Below are 19,660 nucleotides of genomic sequence, written 5' to 3' on the forward strand. Positions count from 1 at the left end.
TCACACACCTGAAACAAGCATGCAGCTAATCCAGTCTGACTTCAGTCAGAGCACCTGATCTGCATACTTGTTCAGGGGCTGTGGCTGAAAGTATTAGAGGCAGAGGATCAGCAGGAGAGTCCGGCAACTGGTATTTTTAAAAGAAATAATCCATATCCTTCTCGGTTTAGGTTCCCTTTAACAGAAAGGAGTCTGATCCAGTGGTAATGACAACCACCATTAAAAAAAAAAAAAGGAAAAAAAAAGCGATTCTCTAATTTCCAAACATTTAATGTGTAGATTTGGTTTCTGTGGTTTGAGAAGATATTCGGTTTGCTGATGTGAAGCCTATCTATTACTTTGGCAGCCTGAGAAGACCTTGAAGAGCACACTTTACTGGAAATGTCCCGCTTAACCACAAGAGAAATATGAGGGTGGCTGTTGTGTCTTAAAAGGAACTGTAGTGAGAATAACGTAACAAATAAAAGAGCTTATGTTTTTGTAATATTCATTTATGATTCAGTCAGTGTCTGCACATTGTAAAATCTTTTCTCTCTGATTTACATTCTGACATTTATCACAAGCGAACATCTTCAGGGCTCATTTCCACTATAGCGAATTCGCATGCGTTTTTCGCATGAAAATTCGCATAGCAATACAAGTGAATGGGACTGTTTCCACTTGTCAGGATTCCTTTGCGTTTTTCTGTGCAGAAAAAATTCGCATGGCAGAGCCATCAGAATTCGCATACCGCTATGCGAATCGCATACAATGTATTTAATAGGAAATTCGCATGAGGTTTGGGCATGCGAATTTTCATGCGAATTCGCATAGAAACAATGGAAAAGCACACCAGCACTGCCATGGTTAAATTCGCATACATCGTCATCCATGCGAATTCGCATGAAAATTCGTATAGACCCGCATGCGAAATTCGCATCCGCATGCGACATTTTACCGCGGCGATTCGCACCGCACAAGTGGAAATGCAGCCTTAGTGCTCCCAAGTGATCTCCACGGAATGTCTGTTTACTGAGAGTTCTGAAGCCAGTGAAAATAATGCCTGGTCTCCCAGCTGGGTCCCAGGTTCAAATCCCAGCCCAGGCACTATCTGCGCGGTGTGTGTGTGTGGTGTGGTGTGGTGTGGTGTGGTGTGTGTGTGTGTGTGTGTGTGTGTGTGTGTGTGTGTGTGTGTGTGGTGTGTGTGTGTGGTGTGTGTGCGCATTTCCTCTGGGCACTCTGGTTGCCTCCCACATCCCCAAAACCGTGCCTAGAAAGTGTACTGGTTCAGGGCAGATAGTGTACTGGTTAAGGGCACCGCCTTTGACATGGGACCAGGGTTTGAATCCTGGCTAGGGTCAGCACCTATTCAATAAGGAGTTCAAGGCAAGACTCCCTAAAGTTAGGTACATACAATACAATTTTCTGGCAGATTTACCTGCCAGATCGATTTTTTTCAACATGTCCAATTTGAATTTCAATCGATTTTCCGATCGATTTCCATTCACTCCTATTGAAATTGATCGGAAAATTGATTGAAATTCAGATCGGACTTGTTAGAAAAAAATCGATCTAGGTAAATCTGCCAGAAAATTGTATTGAGTGCACCTAGCATAACACTGCAGGGTGGCCACTTGAGCATGTCCTTATGCTCTTGAGCGCTTTGAGTCTGACAGGAGAAAAGCGCTGTACAAATGTTTGCATTATTATTATAAGTTAATTGGCTTCCCCCTAAAATTGACTCTAGACTATGATGGACATAATAAAATGAAGCCAGCGCTCACCAACATGGGCTGCATCTGAATGACTTCTCACCTCATGGGCTCCACTTACATAGCTCAAAAACACACTCAGCAATCAAACAGATGCAAGACACATACATAACTAAATACTTACCATGCAAAACCGGAAGGCACAATGGGAGCTGCTAGCCTGGTAGTAACAAATTTATGGAAATAAATATAGGTAAAAAGCTGCGCATCCCTGACCCAGCACTACAATTGATCGTTGTGGCGTACACCGCCCCTCCTGGACTGAAAATGTACGCCCCGCATCCAAACAATGCAATACTGGTTTATGGAGAAAGTTTAGCTTCCATCATAGTTGCACGCCCCGCATCCAAACAATGCAATACTGGTTTATGGAGAAAGTTTAGCTTCCATCATAGTTGCACGCCCCGCATCCAAACAATGCAATACTGGTTTATGGAGAAAGTTTAGCTTCCATCATAGTTGCATAACTATGATGGAAGCTAAACTTTCTCCATAAACCAGTATTACATTGTTTGGATGCGGGGCGTACATTTCAGTCCAGGAGGGGCGGTGTACGCCACAGCGATTAACCATTCAATTGTAGTGCTGGGTCAGGGATGCACAGCTTTTTACCTATACTTATGATGGACATAAGACTACGGTAGGGACTAGATTGTGAGCCCCTCTGAGGGACAGTTAAGTGCAAGTGCCAAGACTATGTACTATGTACAGTGCTGCAGAAGATGCTGGCGCTATAGTAATACTAAATAATAAAAGAATACATAAGTATAGGAAGTGTTTCTGATGTTGAAACCAGGACAATTATTGTATAAGTGAGCATCCTAAATAATGTCACTACAGTGCCTCTTTAACCACCCTGGCGTTCTGATTAAATCGCCAGGGTGGCTGCGGGAGGGTTTTTTTTAAATAAAAAAAAAACTATTTCATGCAGCCAACTGAAAGTTGGCTGCATGAAAGCCCACTAGAGGGCGCTCCGGAGGCGATCTTCCGATCGCCTCCGGCGCCCAGAATAAACAAGGAAGGCCGCAATGAGCGGCCTTCCTTGTTTTGCTTATATCGTCGCCATAGCGACGAGCGGAGTGACGTCATCGACGTCAGCCGACGTCCTGACGTCAGCCGCCTCCGATCCAGCCCTTAGCGCTGGCCGGAAATTTTTGTTCCGGCTACGCTGGGCTCAGGCGGCTGGGGGGACCCTCTTTCGCCGCTGCTCGCGGCGGATCGCCGCAGAGCGGCGGCGATCAGGCAGCACACGCGGCTGGCAAAGTGCCGGCTGCGTGTGCTGCTTTTTATTTGATGAAAATCGGCCCAGCAGGGCCTGAGCGGCGACCTCCGGCGGTGTTGGACGAGCTGAGCTCGTCCAGACCGCTCAGGTGGTTAAAATGCTCTTTTTTTGGCAGTAATACTGGTCATCTAGCTATAATGTTTGCCTGAAAATCTTACTTGAAGCAAGTATAGGATGCAGGTGTGCTCATAATCCTTTTGCACTGGTTATTGGCATGCTTGGTCCAGGTGAGACTCCAGGCCTGATTTACTAGTGCCATGGAATAGGGCCAGTGATCTGCCAAGTGGCTAGTGATGCTGCTTTTTAAACATGGATTTTGTCAAGGAAATGGTCTCTGAAACATCCCTGCTTTGTACTGGAGGGAGACTCCATAGTCTCACTTATTAATCTTTGATCACTAGATAGGATTCCACCAATTATTACAATAGGTTGGGGGTGGTCCCGGTGTCATCTTGCTATTGGCTGAGGCTCTATGTAACTGTAACATGTCATTTCACACAGCATGCACCGGAAAGATTTACAAACTAGTATGGTTTCAAAGGACCCCATTCACTAGTTTATAGGAGAGAAAAATAAGCCTTATAGAATGACGGATGGAGGATTCACAATAACCACTCATACAGTGCAGAACAAACCAACATTCTCTTCCTCTTATCTAAACTTATATAATAATATAACAGGCATACATTGATTAATTAGTGCTTGGTAGATATGTATAGTTCACAGGAGGAGCAGCTTCTCTAGTGTCTCGCCTGCTACAGAAGGAAATATAATACAAATGTAGTCCTGTAAGGGGAAATATGAGGAAAACTAAACAACAAAAGTCGGATTGCAAAATAGTGAACATACTTGGGTGTAGTAAGCAGACTTGCGATCTCCTTTGTGCCCACTGCAGATTGGCCAATAACTGTGGAGGGTGAAGACTTTGAGACTGTATAAAGACAGAAAAAAATACCATTATTTCAGTGCAAAACTCCACACAACAAACACTTATCCTTTTTAAGCAAATATGTCATGTACCAGAAAAAAAAACAAATTGTTGTTGCCTGATTGGATTGGCGTTCGATCCCTCAGACTACAGTTTAACCTCCCTGGCGTTCTATTAAGATCGCCAGGGGGCAGCGCAGCGCTATTTTTTTAAATATATTTTTTTTCAATCATGTAGCTAGCCTAGCGCTAGCTACATGATGCCCCCCTCCCTTCCGCATCCCTCCCACCCCTCCGATCGCCACCAGCGCTGTTAGCCATAAGGAAATCCCGTTCTGAACGGGATTTCCTTTAGGGCTTCCCCGTCGCCATGGCGACAATCGTGATGACGTTATCGACGTCGTGACGTCATCCAGGGTCCCGATCCACCCCTCAGCGCTGCCTGGCACTGATTGGCCAGGCTGCGCAGGGGTCTCGGGAGGGGGGGGGGGGGGGGGTTCCTTACGCGGCGGGTAGAGGCGCATCGGCGGCGGCGATCGTCTACAACACGCAGCAAGCAAAGTGCTTGCTGCGTGTTTTAAAAAAAAAAAAATATGAAAATCGGCCCAGCGGGGCCTGAGCGGCGCCCTCCGGCGGTAATGGACGTAATCACTCTTCCATACTGCTAAGGAGGTTAAGGGTTGAGCCCTGAACAGACAGCTCGCCCTGGGTACCTGGAGTCGGAGTTGGAGATTTGATAAACTGAGGAGTCGGAGTTGGATGATTTTTATACCAAATCCACAGCCCTGGTAAGTATAAAGGTGCATACACACATCAGACTATAGTCTTTGGAAAATGAAAGATCACAGACCAATCTTACCACCCTTCATGTAGTATGAGAGCCATACTCTACACAGTCTTTTCTATGGAGCTGAACTCCACATCAGAAAAAAATCTTTGCAAGATGCTGCACACACAGATGCTGTACAGACACAAAAGATCAGTATCTGCAAAAGATCTATTCCTGCCAAAAATCCATTCCTGCAAATTGCAATGATAGTCTATGAGATCTGCAGATCATCATACACACATGATTTAACTGACATTCATCTGCAGATCAGATCCACCAGGATGGATTTTCAGATCTGCAGAGGACTGCTTGATCTGCAGATGAATGTCAGTTAAATCATGTGTGTATGATGATCTGCAGATCTCATAGACTTTCATTGCAATTTGCAGGAATAGATTTTTGGCAGGAACAGATCTTTTGCAGATACTGATCTTTTGTGTCTGTACAGCATCTGTGTGTGCAGCATCTTGCAAAGATTTGTTTCTGATGTGGAGTTCAGCTCCATAGAAAAGACTGTGTAGAGTATGGCTCTCATACTACATGAAGGGTGGTAAGATTGGTCTGTGATCTTTCATTTTCCAAAGACTATAGTCTGATGTGTGTATGCACCTTTAGACTAAGGAGTTGGAGTCAGAGTCATTTTGGGTTCCTGGTGTCGGAGTTGTAGGTTTCATAAACTGAGGAGTCGGATGATTTTTGTACCGACTCCACAGCCCTGGTTCTAAGGAGACATGGGGCTCTATTCACAAAGCATTACCACATTCGGTAATGCTGAAAACAGCTGATATACCGATCAACTTCCCTAATAACAATTCACTCAACCTGTTACCGCACAGAAAATTACTATCACCGACTAGTGAGATAAATTGCAGACTTGTGTGGTAATCGCCTCAAGAAATGAAAACAGTTTCCAATTCACAAAGATTTCCGCATTTAGTTTACTGGGCAAAAGTGTTCAGTATTTTTCTCCAGCTCATAGCAGCCAATAACTCACTCTCTCAATGATGTCTCTGTGCGGTACCTTGACAGACAGCCCTTTGGGAGAGCCAGGCAGCCAATAGGGAGAGCCACACAGCCCTGCTTGTCAGCTGATTTGAAGCGAAGGAGTATGGGGCGGGATTTTCACTGTATCAGAGCAGAGGAAGGTGACTATTTTGCATCCCTTTAGATGTGAAAGTCTTTACTATGGCATACAGAAGAGCTCCCCCTGGTGGCTGTAGCAAATCTAAAGGGATGACTGGGATGCACAGGACAAAAAACCTCCCAGTGATACATGCAACTGCCTGCCTGCCCACTGACCTGCTACATGGCTGGTAAGTGACACTTACCAAGCAGCGGATTAAGGAATTGAGGCATGTTTGTTTGGTAAATTACCGAACTTTTGCCTCATGCGCAAAATATTTAGTGAATTTGGAAAAAAAAAAAGTGTAAAACACCGAATGAGGTATTTTACCGAACAAATAGATTTGATCAAACTGCCCATTGTGAATAGAGCCCATGGTCATTTATAGGTCCAGCATTGCAGATCTTTACAAAACAAAACATCAGCAGTACGCCGCAGACCCTCCCCCTCCCTCTGATGATCTATTCGAGAAAAGGTAAAGATTAATCATGAAAAAGGGGGTATCAGCTACAGATTAAGATGAAGTTCAATCCTTGCCTACAGTTACTCTTTAAAATGTTGTCTTTCTTTTTATTGTTCTAGATCTGCAACACTTGCTTGTATGTATTTTTAGTTCTGTTTTTGTCATGTATTAAAGGTGAGGTTCAGGGGTTACCAAGATCTGGCGGGCTAAACCCCTCTGGGGAACCCCAGCGTTAAGCAATGAGTAAGACTGAAAGTGGTGAAACAGTCTTCTGCTTCTCTGAAGTAATTATCTAGGAAGGTCTGCGTTTCCTGCTATTCATCATACTCATAGGCCAGATTCCTTCATTAAACATAACTTGGCTATAGGTCAGCAAGCTCAGTAATTCATTTACCAGGTTGCGATGATTACAATGAAGCGTGTTCGGAAATGAAGCAATGTGAGTGTAGAAAAGATTATGCTGAGGATGAAAGTGAAATGACGGGCTGCTGGGACGATGCCCATATTCTATTAGTGTCAGGAAAAGCAGTTCAGTTGCTAAGATAAGAAGCCCCATTTCCTGTACCTCTCATTAGGAAGCAGGTGTCTGAGGCAACATACAGCAGAAGTAAAAATCCTGTTTGCAGCAGACAATACATTAATGATAGTCACAGACCTTCCTGAGAGCCAGAAGAGCCTCCTCCTGCACCGTCACCATGGGAGACAATGGTCACTTTGATTTTGGCCTGCTTGGATTTTATTCCAGAGCTGTTTCCAGGGCTGGGAGGCCTCTTCAGCGGCCGTCTGCCTTCCTCTTTGTCCTCCGATGATTCTGAAGCTACAGGGACTGGACAAACAGAAACACAATCTGTTTAATGGGGTCTGTGATGCCAAGCAACACAAACGACAATTGTCTAACATTTATTACCCTTTCTAAAGTGTATATAGCGATTTATGGGCAGATCGACCAAGAGCCAGACCACTCTCTAATTGAATCTCATCAGAGAGAGAGCTGTTGGCTGCCCATACACCGCAGAACGATTCCCAATAAATTTCAGCATGAAATCTCTCGGGAATCGGCATCGTGACACCGAATCCACCGCTGTCCCCCAAATGTTAATGCGTCGGCCCAGGGTCCCAGCCGGTGCAGAGGGCAACCTCGAGGTCGTCCTCTACTGCGCAGTAGATCTGCACCTGCACAGTACAGTCCGGACAACGTGGACTTGATTGACAGCGGCTCTCGCGCAGGCGCAGTACAGGTCGGTCTGGCGAGACACCATGCAAGGACCCCAGTGGCTGAGAGCGGAGCTGCAGCGTGGGACATGTCAGCTGCAAGGGGCCGGAGGAAGCCCCCGGTAAGTAGGTAAGGGGTAGGTTAATTAGCTTGATGACTCCTTTAAGACAATAAAGGAGTATATACTAAAAAGGAGTACATACTGTTAAAATAAGTTAAAAGAGAACCCGAGGTGGGTTTTAAGAATCCTTTTCGCACATAGAGGCTTACTCTGTATATAATCACCAGCCACTGTTATTATACTGTGCCCCCCAGGCCCCCCCTACGCTCTGCTGTCTCCCCCCCCCCCCCCAAAGAAATCGATGTGCTAGCGTCACGCAGCGTGTCGCTAGCAGGCTATTTACATGCAGAATGTCACTCTCCGCTGCTCCCCCTCATCCTCTATATCACCGCTCCCTGCCTGTGTCCCTTCCCTCCCCTCCTCTGTAAGCTGATTGGAGGGAAGGGACGCAGGCGGGGAACGGCGATATAGAGGAGGCGGGGGAGCAGCGGAGAGTGACATTCTGCATGTAAACAGCCTGCTAGCGACACGCTGCATGTCGCTAGCATGGCGGTTTCTTTTGGGGCGAAAAGCAGAGCGCGAGGGGGTGGCCTAGGGGGGCACAGTATAGTAACAGAGGCTGATGATTATATGCAGAACCAGCCTTTGTGTGCTAATAGGATTCTTAAACCTCACCTTGGGTTCTCTTTAAAGAGAATCTCAAGTGAAAATACTTATGGGATAATGAATTGTATGTGCGGTACAGCTAAAGGTGGCCACACACCATACAATATTTTAAATATCTGTTCAGTTCAAGAATAGCAATCAATTTTTGACTGATTGTAACATTTAAAAAATATGACCAATGTACCACACACGTATGTTAAATTTTTCCCCAATCTTGATAAAAATGATTGGAAACTGAGAAAATTGCTAGGGTGTGTATATTTATAAACTGACAATCAGGGTGTGTATATTAATAAATTGACAATCTAACACACACCATACAATCTTTAGGACAATTGAAGAAAAATTTCCAGCATTCCAGATCGATAAAGATAGAAAAAAAAATGGGAAATCTGATAAGATTTTTCAGCCGCATGAAAAAAAGCTTTCGATTTTTTGGGGAGATCCGATCTTATTTATTGAATTGCTGTAAAAATCAGATCATTTTAATGTATTGTGTGTGGCCACCTTTAGAGATAGAACATTAGTAGCACAGATACAAGTCTCATATTGTTTCCAGTACAGGAAGAGTTAGGAAACCTCAGTTGCTATCTATGCAAAAGAGCTTCTCTGAGCTCTCTGACTAATTTAGTCAGAGAGCAACGCTATTTTCTGAAGCTCAAGCTGTCTCTCACTGTTACTTGTTTATTTAACCACTTAACGACCGCCTAACGCCGATAGGCGGCGGCAGGTCGTAAGTAGTTTTACATGGAAACTTTCCATGTCAGTTCACGGAGGGTTTCTCCGTGAACAGCCTGCAAGCCTCCGATCGCGGCTCGCGGGGAAGAAATCCTGTGTTTACATCATACGGCGCTGCTGCGCAGCAGCGCCATAAAGGAGATCGGCGATCCCCGGCCTCTGATTGGCCGGGGAACACCAGCATCTGATAGGCTGAAGCCTATCAGAGGCGGTGCAGGACGGATCGCCATCCTGTGCCACCCAGAGAGAGAAGGGGAGAGAGGGAAAGAGAGGGAGGCTGGGAATTACTGCGAAGGGGGTCTTTGAGGAGCCCCTCGCTAAACACATACAGCCGGCGTCTATCAGACCCCCCAGCAGGACATCCCCCTAGTGGGGAAAAAAAAGGGGGGGGGGGTGGGGGGGAGTCTGATTGCCCTGCGTGCCTGCTGATCTGTGCTGTGGGCTGGAGAGCCCACGCAGCACAGATTTCTGAAAACAAGCCCAGTCCTTAAGTGTTTTTTTCTGCCAGGAAATTCAAAGGGTCATTAGCTCTGCTTTTTCATCATTTAAAATACAGAGTGTAATTTGTAAACTGCAAACATTAGAGAATGATGCAATGTTATAGAAAAACAGCTACCGGTATATAACTGAAAATAAAAATATGAGACTCTTTTGCTACCAATGTTCTATTAACCTCTTGAGGACCACAGGCTTACACCTCCCCAGTGACAAGGCCATTTTTTCAATTTAGGCCACTGCAGCTTTAAAGAGGAACTCCTGTGAAAATAATGTAATAAAAAAGGTGCATCATTTTTACAATAATTATGTATAAATGAATTAGTCAGGGTTTGCCCATTGTAAAATCTTTTCAATCCCTGATTTATATTCTGACATATATCACATGATGACATTTTTACTGCTGGCAAGTGATGTAGTTGCTGCCTGCTGTTTTGGCAGTTGGAAACAGCTGTAAACAGCTATTTCCCACAATGCAACAGGGTTCACAGACAGGAAACTGCCAAGAGTACATACTCAGAATTTCTTGGGAGGGGTTTCACCACAATATCAGCCATACAGCGCCCCTTGATGGTCTGTTTGTGAAAAGGAATAGATTTCTCATGTAAAAGGGGGTATCAGCTACTGATTTGGATAAAGTTCAGTTCTTGGTCGCAGTGTCTCTTTAAGGCCTCGCTGCAGGGTCATACAACTCAGCACACAAGTGACCCCCCTTTTCTGCCCACCAACAGAGCTTTTTGTTGCTGGGCTGTGATTGCTCCCAGGATGTTTGTTTATTTTTTTTAAAATATTCTTTTCATTTTTAAAGAGAACCCGAGGTGGGTTTGAAGAATATTATCTGCATACAGAGGCTGGATCTGCCTATACAGCCCAGCCTCTGTTCCTATCCCAAACCCCCCTAAGGTCCCCCTGCACTCTGCAATCCCTCCATAAATCACAGCCACGCTGCTGACAAACAGCTTGTCAGAGCTGGTTGTGTTTATCTCTATAGTGTCAGTCTGCTGCTCTCCCCGCCTCCTGCAGAACTCCAGTCCCCGCCTGCATCCCTTCCCTCCCTGCTGATTGGAGGGAAGGGATGGGGGCAGGGACCGGAGCTATGCAGGAGGCGGGGGAGCAGCTGAGACTGACACTACAGATGTAAACACAGCCTCACAGCACGGCTGTGATTTATGAGGGATTGCAGAGTGCAGGGGGACCTTAGTGGGGTTTGGGATAGCAACAGAGGCTGGACTGTATAGGCAGATCCAGCCTCTGTATGCAGATAACATTCTTTAAACACACCTCGGTTTCTCTTTAAATACAATTTGACATGTTTTTCTTTTTATTACACTCCCTCCCCCGCCAGCCAATCACAGCAATCAGCCTCAGCCTCACAGCATCAGCCTATGACAGCCGTGTCACCATGTCCGATTTCCGATCAATTTTCCAAGGAAGTGAACGGAAAATTGATCGGAACTCAGATCGGACATGTTGGAAATCATCAATCTGGCAGTAAATCTGCCAGAAAATCGAATCAAGTGTACCAGGCATAATATATGAAATAGGAAAACCCTTTGCAAGTGTTTTGGATTCATTAGCTGATTAGAGTCTGACACTGAGTCTAGAATATTGAAAAATTTTCACACTATTCTAATGGTCTGAGATTTTGAGGTTTTCATAAGCTGTAAGCCATAATCATCAAAATAATAACAAATAAAGGCTTGAAATATCTCTCTTTGCATGTAATGATAGATTAGTTTTACCTTTTAAAGGGGTTCTTGTAGGGGGGGAGGGGGGGGGGGGGCTGAGGATAAAGACCGCCACTTACCTGGGGATTCTATCAGCCCCCTGTAGCAGTAAAGTCCCACGCCGTCCTCCTCCGATCTGCCGTTCCCCGCCGCTGGCACCGGGCAATTATTCGGCTGACAAGACGAATAATGAACGATGCCGCTCGTGTTATTGGAAGCTTACTGCGCAGATGCAGTACAAAGTTTCCGATGACGCGGGCAGGAGCGAGGAGGCGTGCGGTCATGGCCGCGCAGCCGCAGTTGGACGGCATGCCACGTTAGACCGGGCCCGACGGCGGAGAACGGCGGATCGGAGCAGGACGGCGCGGGACTTTACTGCTACAGGGGGCTGATAGAAGCCCCAGGTAAGTGGCGGTTTTTATCCTCAGCACTCGCTCACAGAACTCTTTTAAGTAGAATTACTGAAATAAATGGATACAGTATTCTAATGTTTTGAGTTTTACCCGTAACTAACAAATATTCGCTATTGTGGTGAAACACAGAGCAAAATATGTATGAATGATAAAGTTCAACCTGGGGGAAAAAAACCTAATCTTAAAGGGACATACATTACATAAAACCCACCTACATAAGTACACAGTTGAACATTAATCATGTAGATATGTTAATAAGATATCTTTCACGTACTCAACAACAAAGGATTACAACAATCCAATATCTTTAGTGCCTGCCCTGAGCACACTGCTGCATTGCTGATTGGATTTCAGCAACACCTCTCATTGTGTGAAATGCAGGGATATCAGACCGGGCATAGACAGCACCGTCTGATGGGCACACTTGTACGCTGTGCAGCACTTGCTTCTGAAAACACACTGCCGCATGCATTTTGAGCAAAACCTGGAGCTGTCACGGTCAGCATAACTGAATGGAGCAGCGCTGGAAGTGAGTGCAATAAACGTGGTATGAACTTGTATGTGATGGATGTGGAGGCTGCCACATTTATTTATTTTTTTTAAACAATGCAAATTGCCTGGCTGTCCTGCAGATCCTATGCCTCTAATACATTTAAGGTGCCCATACATCATTCGACATGGCGGCCAATTGACCATCCGATTTACTAATAATAATCGAATCAGGTGAAAATTGGTGCTGCCAAGAGCATGCCAGGACGACGATGCAACCAGTTTCGCCCTGAAATTGGTCACATGTATCTATCGGACTTGCTGGAAAAATCTCGGGCCAACATGCTCAACTGAGTGTGCGCTGGTAACAGCGTGCGATATCGCGATGAACGCAACGGTGTCCCTGGAGCTGTCCCCTAGTGCAGTGATGGCTAACCTTGGCACTCCAGCTGTGACAAAACTACAAATCCCATCATGCCTCTGCCTCCCCGAGTTATGCTGTCAGAGTATTGCAATGCCTCATGGGACTTGTAGTTCCACCACAGCTGGAGTGCCAAGGATAGCCATCACTGCCCTAGTGTTTTATGCCCTCCCAAGTCAGGCCCCATGTGACTACCAACATTTAGCACGTGGGCCCCACCCCCATTACATTGTGTGCAAGTTGGGTTCCCGTTAAGAACACTCACCAAATAAACAAGATTGGGAACCTGTCGGGAGAGACTTCCTCACCAGCATGTTCTGCTTTAGGAAAGCTGCAAACTGGGCTGCAATACAAAAACACACACACAAAAAAAAAAAACACATGAAGGGGAGAGAAAAGTCAATAACACGTAACCAACTTCCACCGTCATCTTAAACGGATCATTTTAACAAGTTAAAGAGTCTGCCAACCACAGTGGAAAAAGCATGGATTTCCTATAGGAAGTGTCAAGAGCATCCGCCCAGCAGAGATAATTACAAGTGTGTTCGTAATCCAGGGACATACTGCATCAATAAACACGCAGCAAGCTATTTCTGCTGTGCTGATATACAAACAGAAGTAACGTTACAAGCAATGCTGCGGGGCCCAACAATAAAGCAGCAGAGAATCAACACAAAGGCTTATTTTACACCGCAAATCGCAAGTTCTGATTTTAACTGGATGCTAGCAACAAAAGAAGAAAAACGTGTAAAAAAAAACGCAGCATGCTGAGCTGTTTTTTTTTTAAATCAGAATTGCTTGTAGTGTAAAAGAGGCCTGAAGAGTCTTATAAGCTGCTCACTAGAAAAAAGTACCATTATTTCTTTAAAATAAAAACACATTTCAGACTGCTTGATTTATAAAAGTAGCAATCAACTGAAAAGATCACAAATTTTATATGACCTTCCATTTCAGCAATCTGCAATCACCCTTATTTATCAAGTGATGATCAGCAGGATTAATACTTGTCTTCTTTGCAGCTCAGCACTGCAAAGCTACAGCTGGAGACAGGACAAACATTACAAGGGGAAACCAGTAATCATTCTTAAAGAGAACTCGAGGTAGGTTTGTCAAATCATATTAGGGCACAGACGCATGTTCTGTATACAATGACCTGCCTCTGTGTCCTTCCATTGTGCCCACAACGCCCCCCCCCCCCCCCCGCTCTGCTGTCCCCCATAAGAAAAGCGCCAGGCTAGTGACACGCAAATTGTTGCTAGCCTGCTATTTCCTTCAGCCTGTCACTCACCACCGCTCCCCCGCTTCTTGTATAGCACGGCTCCCTGCCTGTGTCCCTTCCCTCACCACCACGTAAGCTTCCTTCTGAAGGCACAATGGAAGGACACAGAGGCTGGTCATTGTATACAGAACATGCGTCTGTGTCTTAATATGATTTGACAAACCCACCTCGGGTTCTCTTTTAGGGACCATTCACACTGGGGCGTTTTTGACATTTTTTTAAGCACTGGTGATTTTCAAAATCGCCCTGAAAGCGTTTGTGCAATGATTCTCTATGAGAAATTTCACATCTGAGCGGTTCGTTTCCGATTCACTCAGAAAAGCGGTGCATGGGCCATTTTTTAGGCGATTCCGCCTCAATGGAAGTATAAGAAAAGGTAAAAGGCTCACAAAATCGATTTGTGCAGCGATTGCATGAGCATTTTTAAGAATTAAATACATTGTATTTATTCTTTTCCAGATCAAAGAAATCACTAACGTCAGGAAGTGAAAAAATGCAATTTCTCTGCAAAAGTGCTTGACAAAAACGCACAGAAATCTGATAAAAAACAGCCAACGCGATCGGAGCACAATGCGAACGAGGCCTAAAGGGAACCTAAAGTGAGAGGGATATGGAGGCTGCAATATTTATTTCCTTTTAGCCAATACCAGTTGCCTGGCTGTCCTGCTGGTCCTCTGCCTCTAATACTTTTAGCCATAGACCCCTGAATAAGTATGCTGGTCAGATGTCTCTGACTGAAGTCTGACTAAATTAGCCGCATGCCTGTTTCAGACACTATTGCAGCCAAAGAGATCAGCAGATCTGCCAGGCCACTGGTATTGCTTAAGTGAATTTGAACTCTTGCACAGGACAGAAGGAAAACGGAGAGAAATACAACCTGTGGGTATTTAGAGTTTAGCCTGTCTAATTCCCCCTCATTTGTGTGGAATCACAAGATGTAATCTGATCTCTCCCATGTGTCACATGGCTGCCTATGGCAGATAAGCCCATTTGAAAGCACTGAAGAGGGGCGTAACTAGAAATCACTAGGCCCCCTGCGAAACTTTTGATGCCCCCCCCCCCCTCTGCACAGGTAAACTGAGAAACAATGTTCTTCAATTGGCTAGAGCACACTTGAATGTGTTTTTCCCATGCAGATAAAAACTGACAGCAGTGAAGCACTGCATGCATTTTCTCTATCAGTTACATTAGCTTCTGTGATAAAATGTGCATGTTTTCACACATACAGACACATGTGGTGTGCAGACACTACTCACTCTGTCCATCTCTGATGGAGCAGAACTTGCGCTGCAGCCTTCTCCAGCATCACTACAGTACAGAGCACTTGGTAAGGGGATGGAGAGGCTGAGGGCTGGGCGCTGTACACAAGAGCCTGCTGCACACTGAATAGGGACGGTCTACAATTCTTTGTCTGCAAAACTTTGTATGATTCCTTATCAATGGCTGAGCAGATGCAGTCATTAGAACAATTGTGGAAAGAGCAGAAAGTTTTTTCTCTCCCTGCCCTTAGTTGTCAGTCTCACAGGAGAGAAAAGAGACTTCTCCCCCATGGGGCCTTCTGCGGCTTCTGGGCCTCCCTGTAGATGCATCCCTTGCAGGGTCTATTGTTATGCCCCTGGCACTTGATGTTAACAATATGTCTGCTTCCATGAATCAGGAAGTAGAAACAGTGCAGATTTATTTTCAGATTTGTATAAGCTGTAACAAAGAAAGAGCAGAGAGTAATTCTGAGTTTCAGGTCTGCTTTTAAAGGAAATAAATATGGATGCCTCCCTTTAAGGTGGCCATACACAATTTTTTTAATTTAATTTTGGTTAGAAATATCCTATCAATTGTTCCTCCTTGATCGCATAAATCTAAAAATGGGTTGAGTTACCACACGGGAATGATCAGGTTTTCCGACGTTCTGGAAAAAAAAAAAGATAAACTAATCACCAAAGATTGGATTTGGATACAGTGGTTTGCAAAAGTATTTGGCCCCCTTGACGGTTTCCACATTTTGTCATATTACTGTCACAAACATGAATCAATGTTATTGGAATTCCATGCGATAGACCAATGCAAAGTGGTGTACACGTTAGAAGTGGAATGAAAATCATACAAAATCAAACATTTTTTACAAATAAATAACTACAAAGTGGGGTGTGTGTAATTATTCAGCCCCCTTTGGTCTGAGTGCAGTCAGTTGCCCATAGACATTGCGTGATGAGTGCTAATGACTAAATAGAGTGCACCTGTGTATAATCTAATGTCATTACAAATACAGCTGCTCTGTGACGGCCACAGAGGTTGTCTAAGAGAATATTGGGAGCAACAACACCATGAAGTCCAAAGAGCACACAAGACAGGTCTGGGATAAAGTTATTGAGAAATTTAAAGCAGGCTTAGGCTACAAAACGATTTCCAAAGCCTTGAGCATCCCACAGAGCACTGTTCAAGCGATCATTCAGAAATGGAAGGAGTATGGCACAACTGTAAACCTACCAAGGCAAGGCCGTCCACCTAAACTCACAGGCCGAACAAGGAGAGCACTGATCAGAAATGCAGTCAAGAGGCCCATGGTGACTCTGGACGAGCTGCAGAGATCTACAGCTCAGGTGGGAGACTCTGTCCATAGGACAACTATTAGTCGTGCACTGCACAAAGTAGGCCTTTATGAAAGAGTGGCAAGAAGAAAGCCATTGTTAACAGAAAAGCATAAGAAGTCCCGTTTGCAGTTTGCCACAAGCCATGTGGGGGACACAGCAAACATGTGGAAGAAGGTGCTCTGGTCAGATGAGACCAAAATTGAACTTTTTGGCCAAAATGCAAAACGCTATGTGTGGCGGAAAACTAACACTGCACATCACTTTAAACACACCATCCCCACTGTCAAATATGGTGGTGACAGCATCATGCTCTGGGGGTGCTTCTCTTCAGCAGGGACAGGGAAGCTGGTTAGAGTTGATTAGAAGATGTATGGAGCCAAATACAGGGCAATCTTGGAAGAAAACCTCTTGGAGTCTGCAAAAGACTTGAGACTGGGGCGGAGGTTCACCTTCCAGCAGGACAACGGCCCTAAACATAAAGCCAGAGCAACAATGGAATGGTTTAAAACAAAACATATCCATGTTTTAGAATGGCCCAGTCAAAGTCCAGATCTAAATCCAATCGAGAATCTGTGGCAAGATCTGAAAACTGCTGTTCACAAACGCTGTCCATCTAATCTGACTGAGCTGGAGCTGTTTTGCAAAGAAGAATGGGCAAGGATTTCAGTCTCTAGATGTGCAAAGCTGGTAGAGACGTACTCTAAAAGACTGGCAGCTGTAATTGCAGCAAAAGGTGGTTCTACAAAGTATTGACTCAGGAGGCTGAATAATTACGCACACCCCATTTTGCAGTTATTTTTTTTTTTTTTTAAATGTTTGGAATCATGTATGATTTTCGTTCCACTTCTCATGTGTACACCACTTTGTATTGGTCTATTAAGTGGAATTCCAATAAAATTGATTCATATTTGTGGCAGTAATATGACAAAATGTTGAAAACTTCAAGGGGGCTGAATACTTTTGCAAGCCACTGTATGTGCTCTGCATATGGGAGAGTAGAGAACCTGGCACTTTTCATTTTTAGATCATCATTTCATTTTATTCATACTTTTCCTGGGGCTTACAGAGCCATTTTTTCCACAAATATACATTTAATTGTTTGGACCCTCCAAATTACATGATCTCTCTTTTTCTTTTGACTAATTGATTTTTCACTATGTTTTTTTTTTTTTAATCTACAAATAAAGTTACATTTATTTTAATAATTGTATTCAACTCATAAAAACAAACAACACAGAGTGGGTGCTCTGAGTAATTCAGATATGATGCCACATACATAATAAATAGGATAATCCCAGTAATGCATCTGAGCTACAGCCCGATTTCCTTGTGAATGGATACTCATAACACTAGTCAAGTCTTTGTAAAATACAATGTTACCGAAAATACATAGCAGTGCTGAAAAATGCAAAGATAAATGTATACCTTTGAAGGCCAATCCAATTCCCTTTTCCTTAAGTATTCTTTCACAGGTGATATTTTTCACATCTTCTCAATAAAATGATTTTTAAAATACTCCCCCCCCCTCCCCCGAATACTTACCTCGGGAGGGGGAAGCCTCTGGAAAAATATCTCCTAGGACAGTGATCTGCAAACTTGGCTCTCCAGCTGCTAAGGAAATACAAGTCCCACAATGCATTTGCCTTTATGAATCCTGACTGTCAGACTCCCACAATGCATTGTGGGACTTGTAATTTCCAAACAGTTGGAGAGCCAAGTTTGCAGATCACAGTCCTAGAAGAAAACTTAGGGGGAAAAAAAGGAATTGGATTGAGCCCTTAGGGCCTGTCTCCCCAACATGCGGTGCGATACGGCTACATAGTCGCATCGCACCGCGGCCGAACTGTAACCTATGTCCGGTAATGGAACAGTTTCCATTGCGTGCTGGTTATGCAGAGCGATCCGAGAATCTGCAGCATGCCGCAGATTGTCGCACAGCCACATCCACGCCATTTCCTCCAGTCACTTCTGCATCGGGAGATGCGGAAGTGACGCGACTGCAAGCGGAAGTGATGTGGAAAAGGACCCCAAGTGTATTCTCAAAGTTTGTTACCTTGGGCCTTGGGATTCACAGTGCCTCCTGGTCTTTGGATTTGAGTCTTCAGTGGAATAGTGGTTTGCCCAGCTTTATGAGGTGTGGAGATTGTGGTTAGCTTAGTCTTGGGGCTGGAGGCTGGACTGCTAGACATATCCTTCAATGAAAATGAAGACTAGTGTTATCCAGTGACAATACGTGCAGGTTAAAGACAATGCGTTCAGTGAAGGCCTCAACAGAGGATAATAAATCATTGTGAACTCGCATACAGCATTGGGGTCAAGTGTGATGGCACTTTGACAATGGAGATCTCCAAGCTGGAAGCAGAAATGTTAATTTTACTTCATTATATCTGCTGTTCCTGAACCTCTATAAATCTTAATTCTGGCCACAACAATTTTGCTGTACATAAATCTTGCCTGCTACATCATTCTTCTAACGTTAACCTCCTGGGGACCGTCGAGCGTAAATCCCACGCTGCACTGTGGCTGCCTAAATCTGATGTATGAGGTAATGCTGCTGGATGAGGTAAGCCCACTGAGCCGTGCTGCCGCTATGTTACATTATTCAGGGGAAGGTGACATCACAGCAGTTCGTATCAGAAGTCGTTCATAAGTCGGGGACAGCCTCGACTCGGCATATATGTAAGGACTTTTTCCTCCCCATTTTGGGGGAATAAAAGTGTATATTATACATATTATAAAAATATGGTATTTCTTTCTCAGGTTTCCTGACTCAAATCATTAAAAGTTCTGCCCAAAAACATGGTTCCTTACTTGGTGCATGAGACGCATTTGAGGCAATGTGATCCCTTAGGAAGCTGGTGGGTTGTGTCACAATAACCATACAAACATGCCTAATTTATTCATATACTAGTAGACCTAAGCCCGTTTCAAAACTGGCTCTAGGTCTGTGTTGAAACCCCGCCTCCCTCTCCTCCTCCCCCGTGACCGCCGCACAGTCACCGCGCATGCGCCCGCCCCTTCTGGCCCCCTCCTCCCTCAGCTCTTTTCAGTCTCTACGTCCCTCCCTGCACCTCTCTCTCTCTCTCTCTCTCTCGCTCTCTGATGCAGAGACAAAGGGGTTTTATTATAGAGGATAATTTCAGATACATAAATTAAAGTAATTTCCACACAATGACAATTAAGTGCTTGAATCTA

General features: G+C 44.6%; 1 protein-coding gene across 4 annotated transcripts in view; it reads right to left on the reverse strand.

Moving 5' to 3' along the window:
- KANSL3 (KAT8 regulatory NSL complex subunit 3) overlaps nt 1–19,660 on the reverse strand; it is an 88,930-nt gene that overhangs the window by 26,328 nt on the left and 42,942 nt on the right. For all 4 annotated transcript variants that reach the window (XM_068274851.1, XM_068274854.1, XM_068274852.1 and 1 more), the window contains exons 14-17: nt 18,519–18,657; nt 12,864–12,941; nt 7,031–7,201; nt 3,883–3,964 (exon numbers count right to left, since the gene is read on the reverse strand). In XM_068274851.1, the coding sequence (XP_068130952.1) occupies nt 3,883–3,964; nt 7,031–7,201; nt 12,864–12,941; nt 18,519–18,657 (470 nt within the window). The remainder of the gene's footprint in view (nt 1–3,882; nt 3,965–7,030; nt 7,202–12,863; nt 12,942–18,518; nt 18,658–19,660) is intronic.

The sequence above is a fragment of the Hyperolius riggenbachi genome, chromosome 3, assembly GCF_040937935.1.
Source record: "Hyperolius riggenbachi isolate aHypRig1 chromosome 3, aHypRig1.pri, whole genome shotgun sequence".
Taxonomy (NCBI): domain Eukaryota; kingdom Metazoa; phylum Chordata; class Amphibia; order Anura; family Hyperoliidae; genus Hyperolius; species Hyperolius riggenbachi.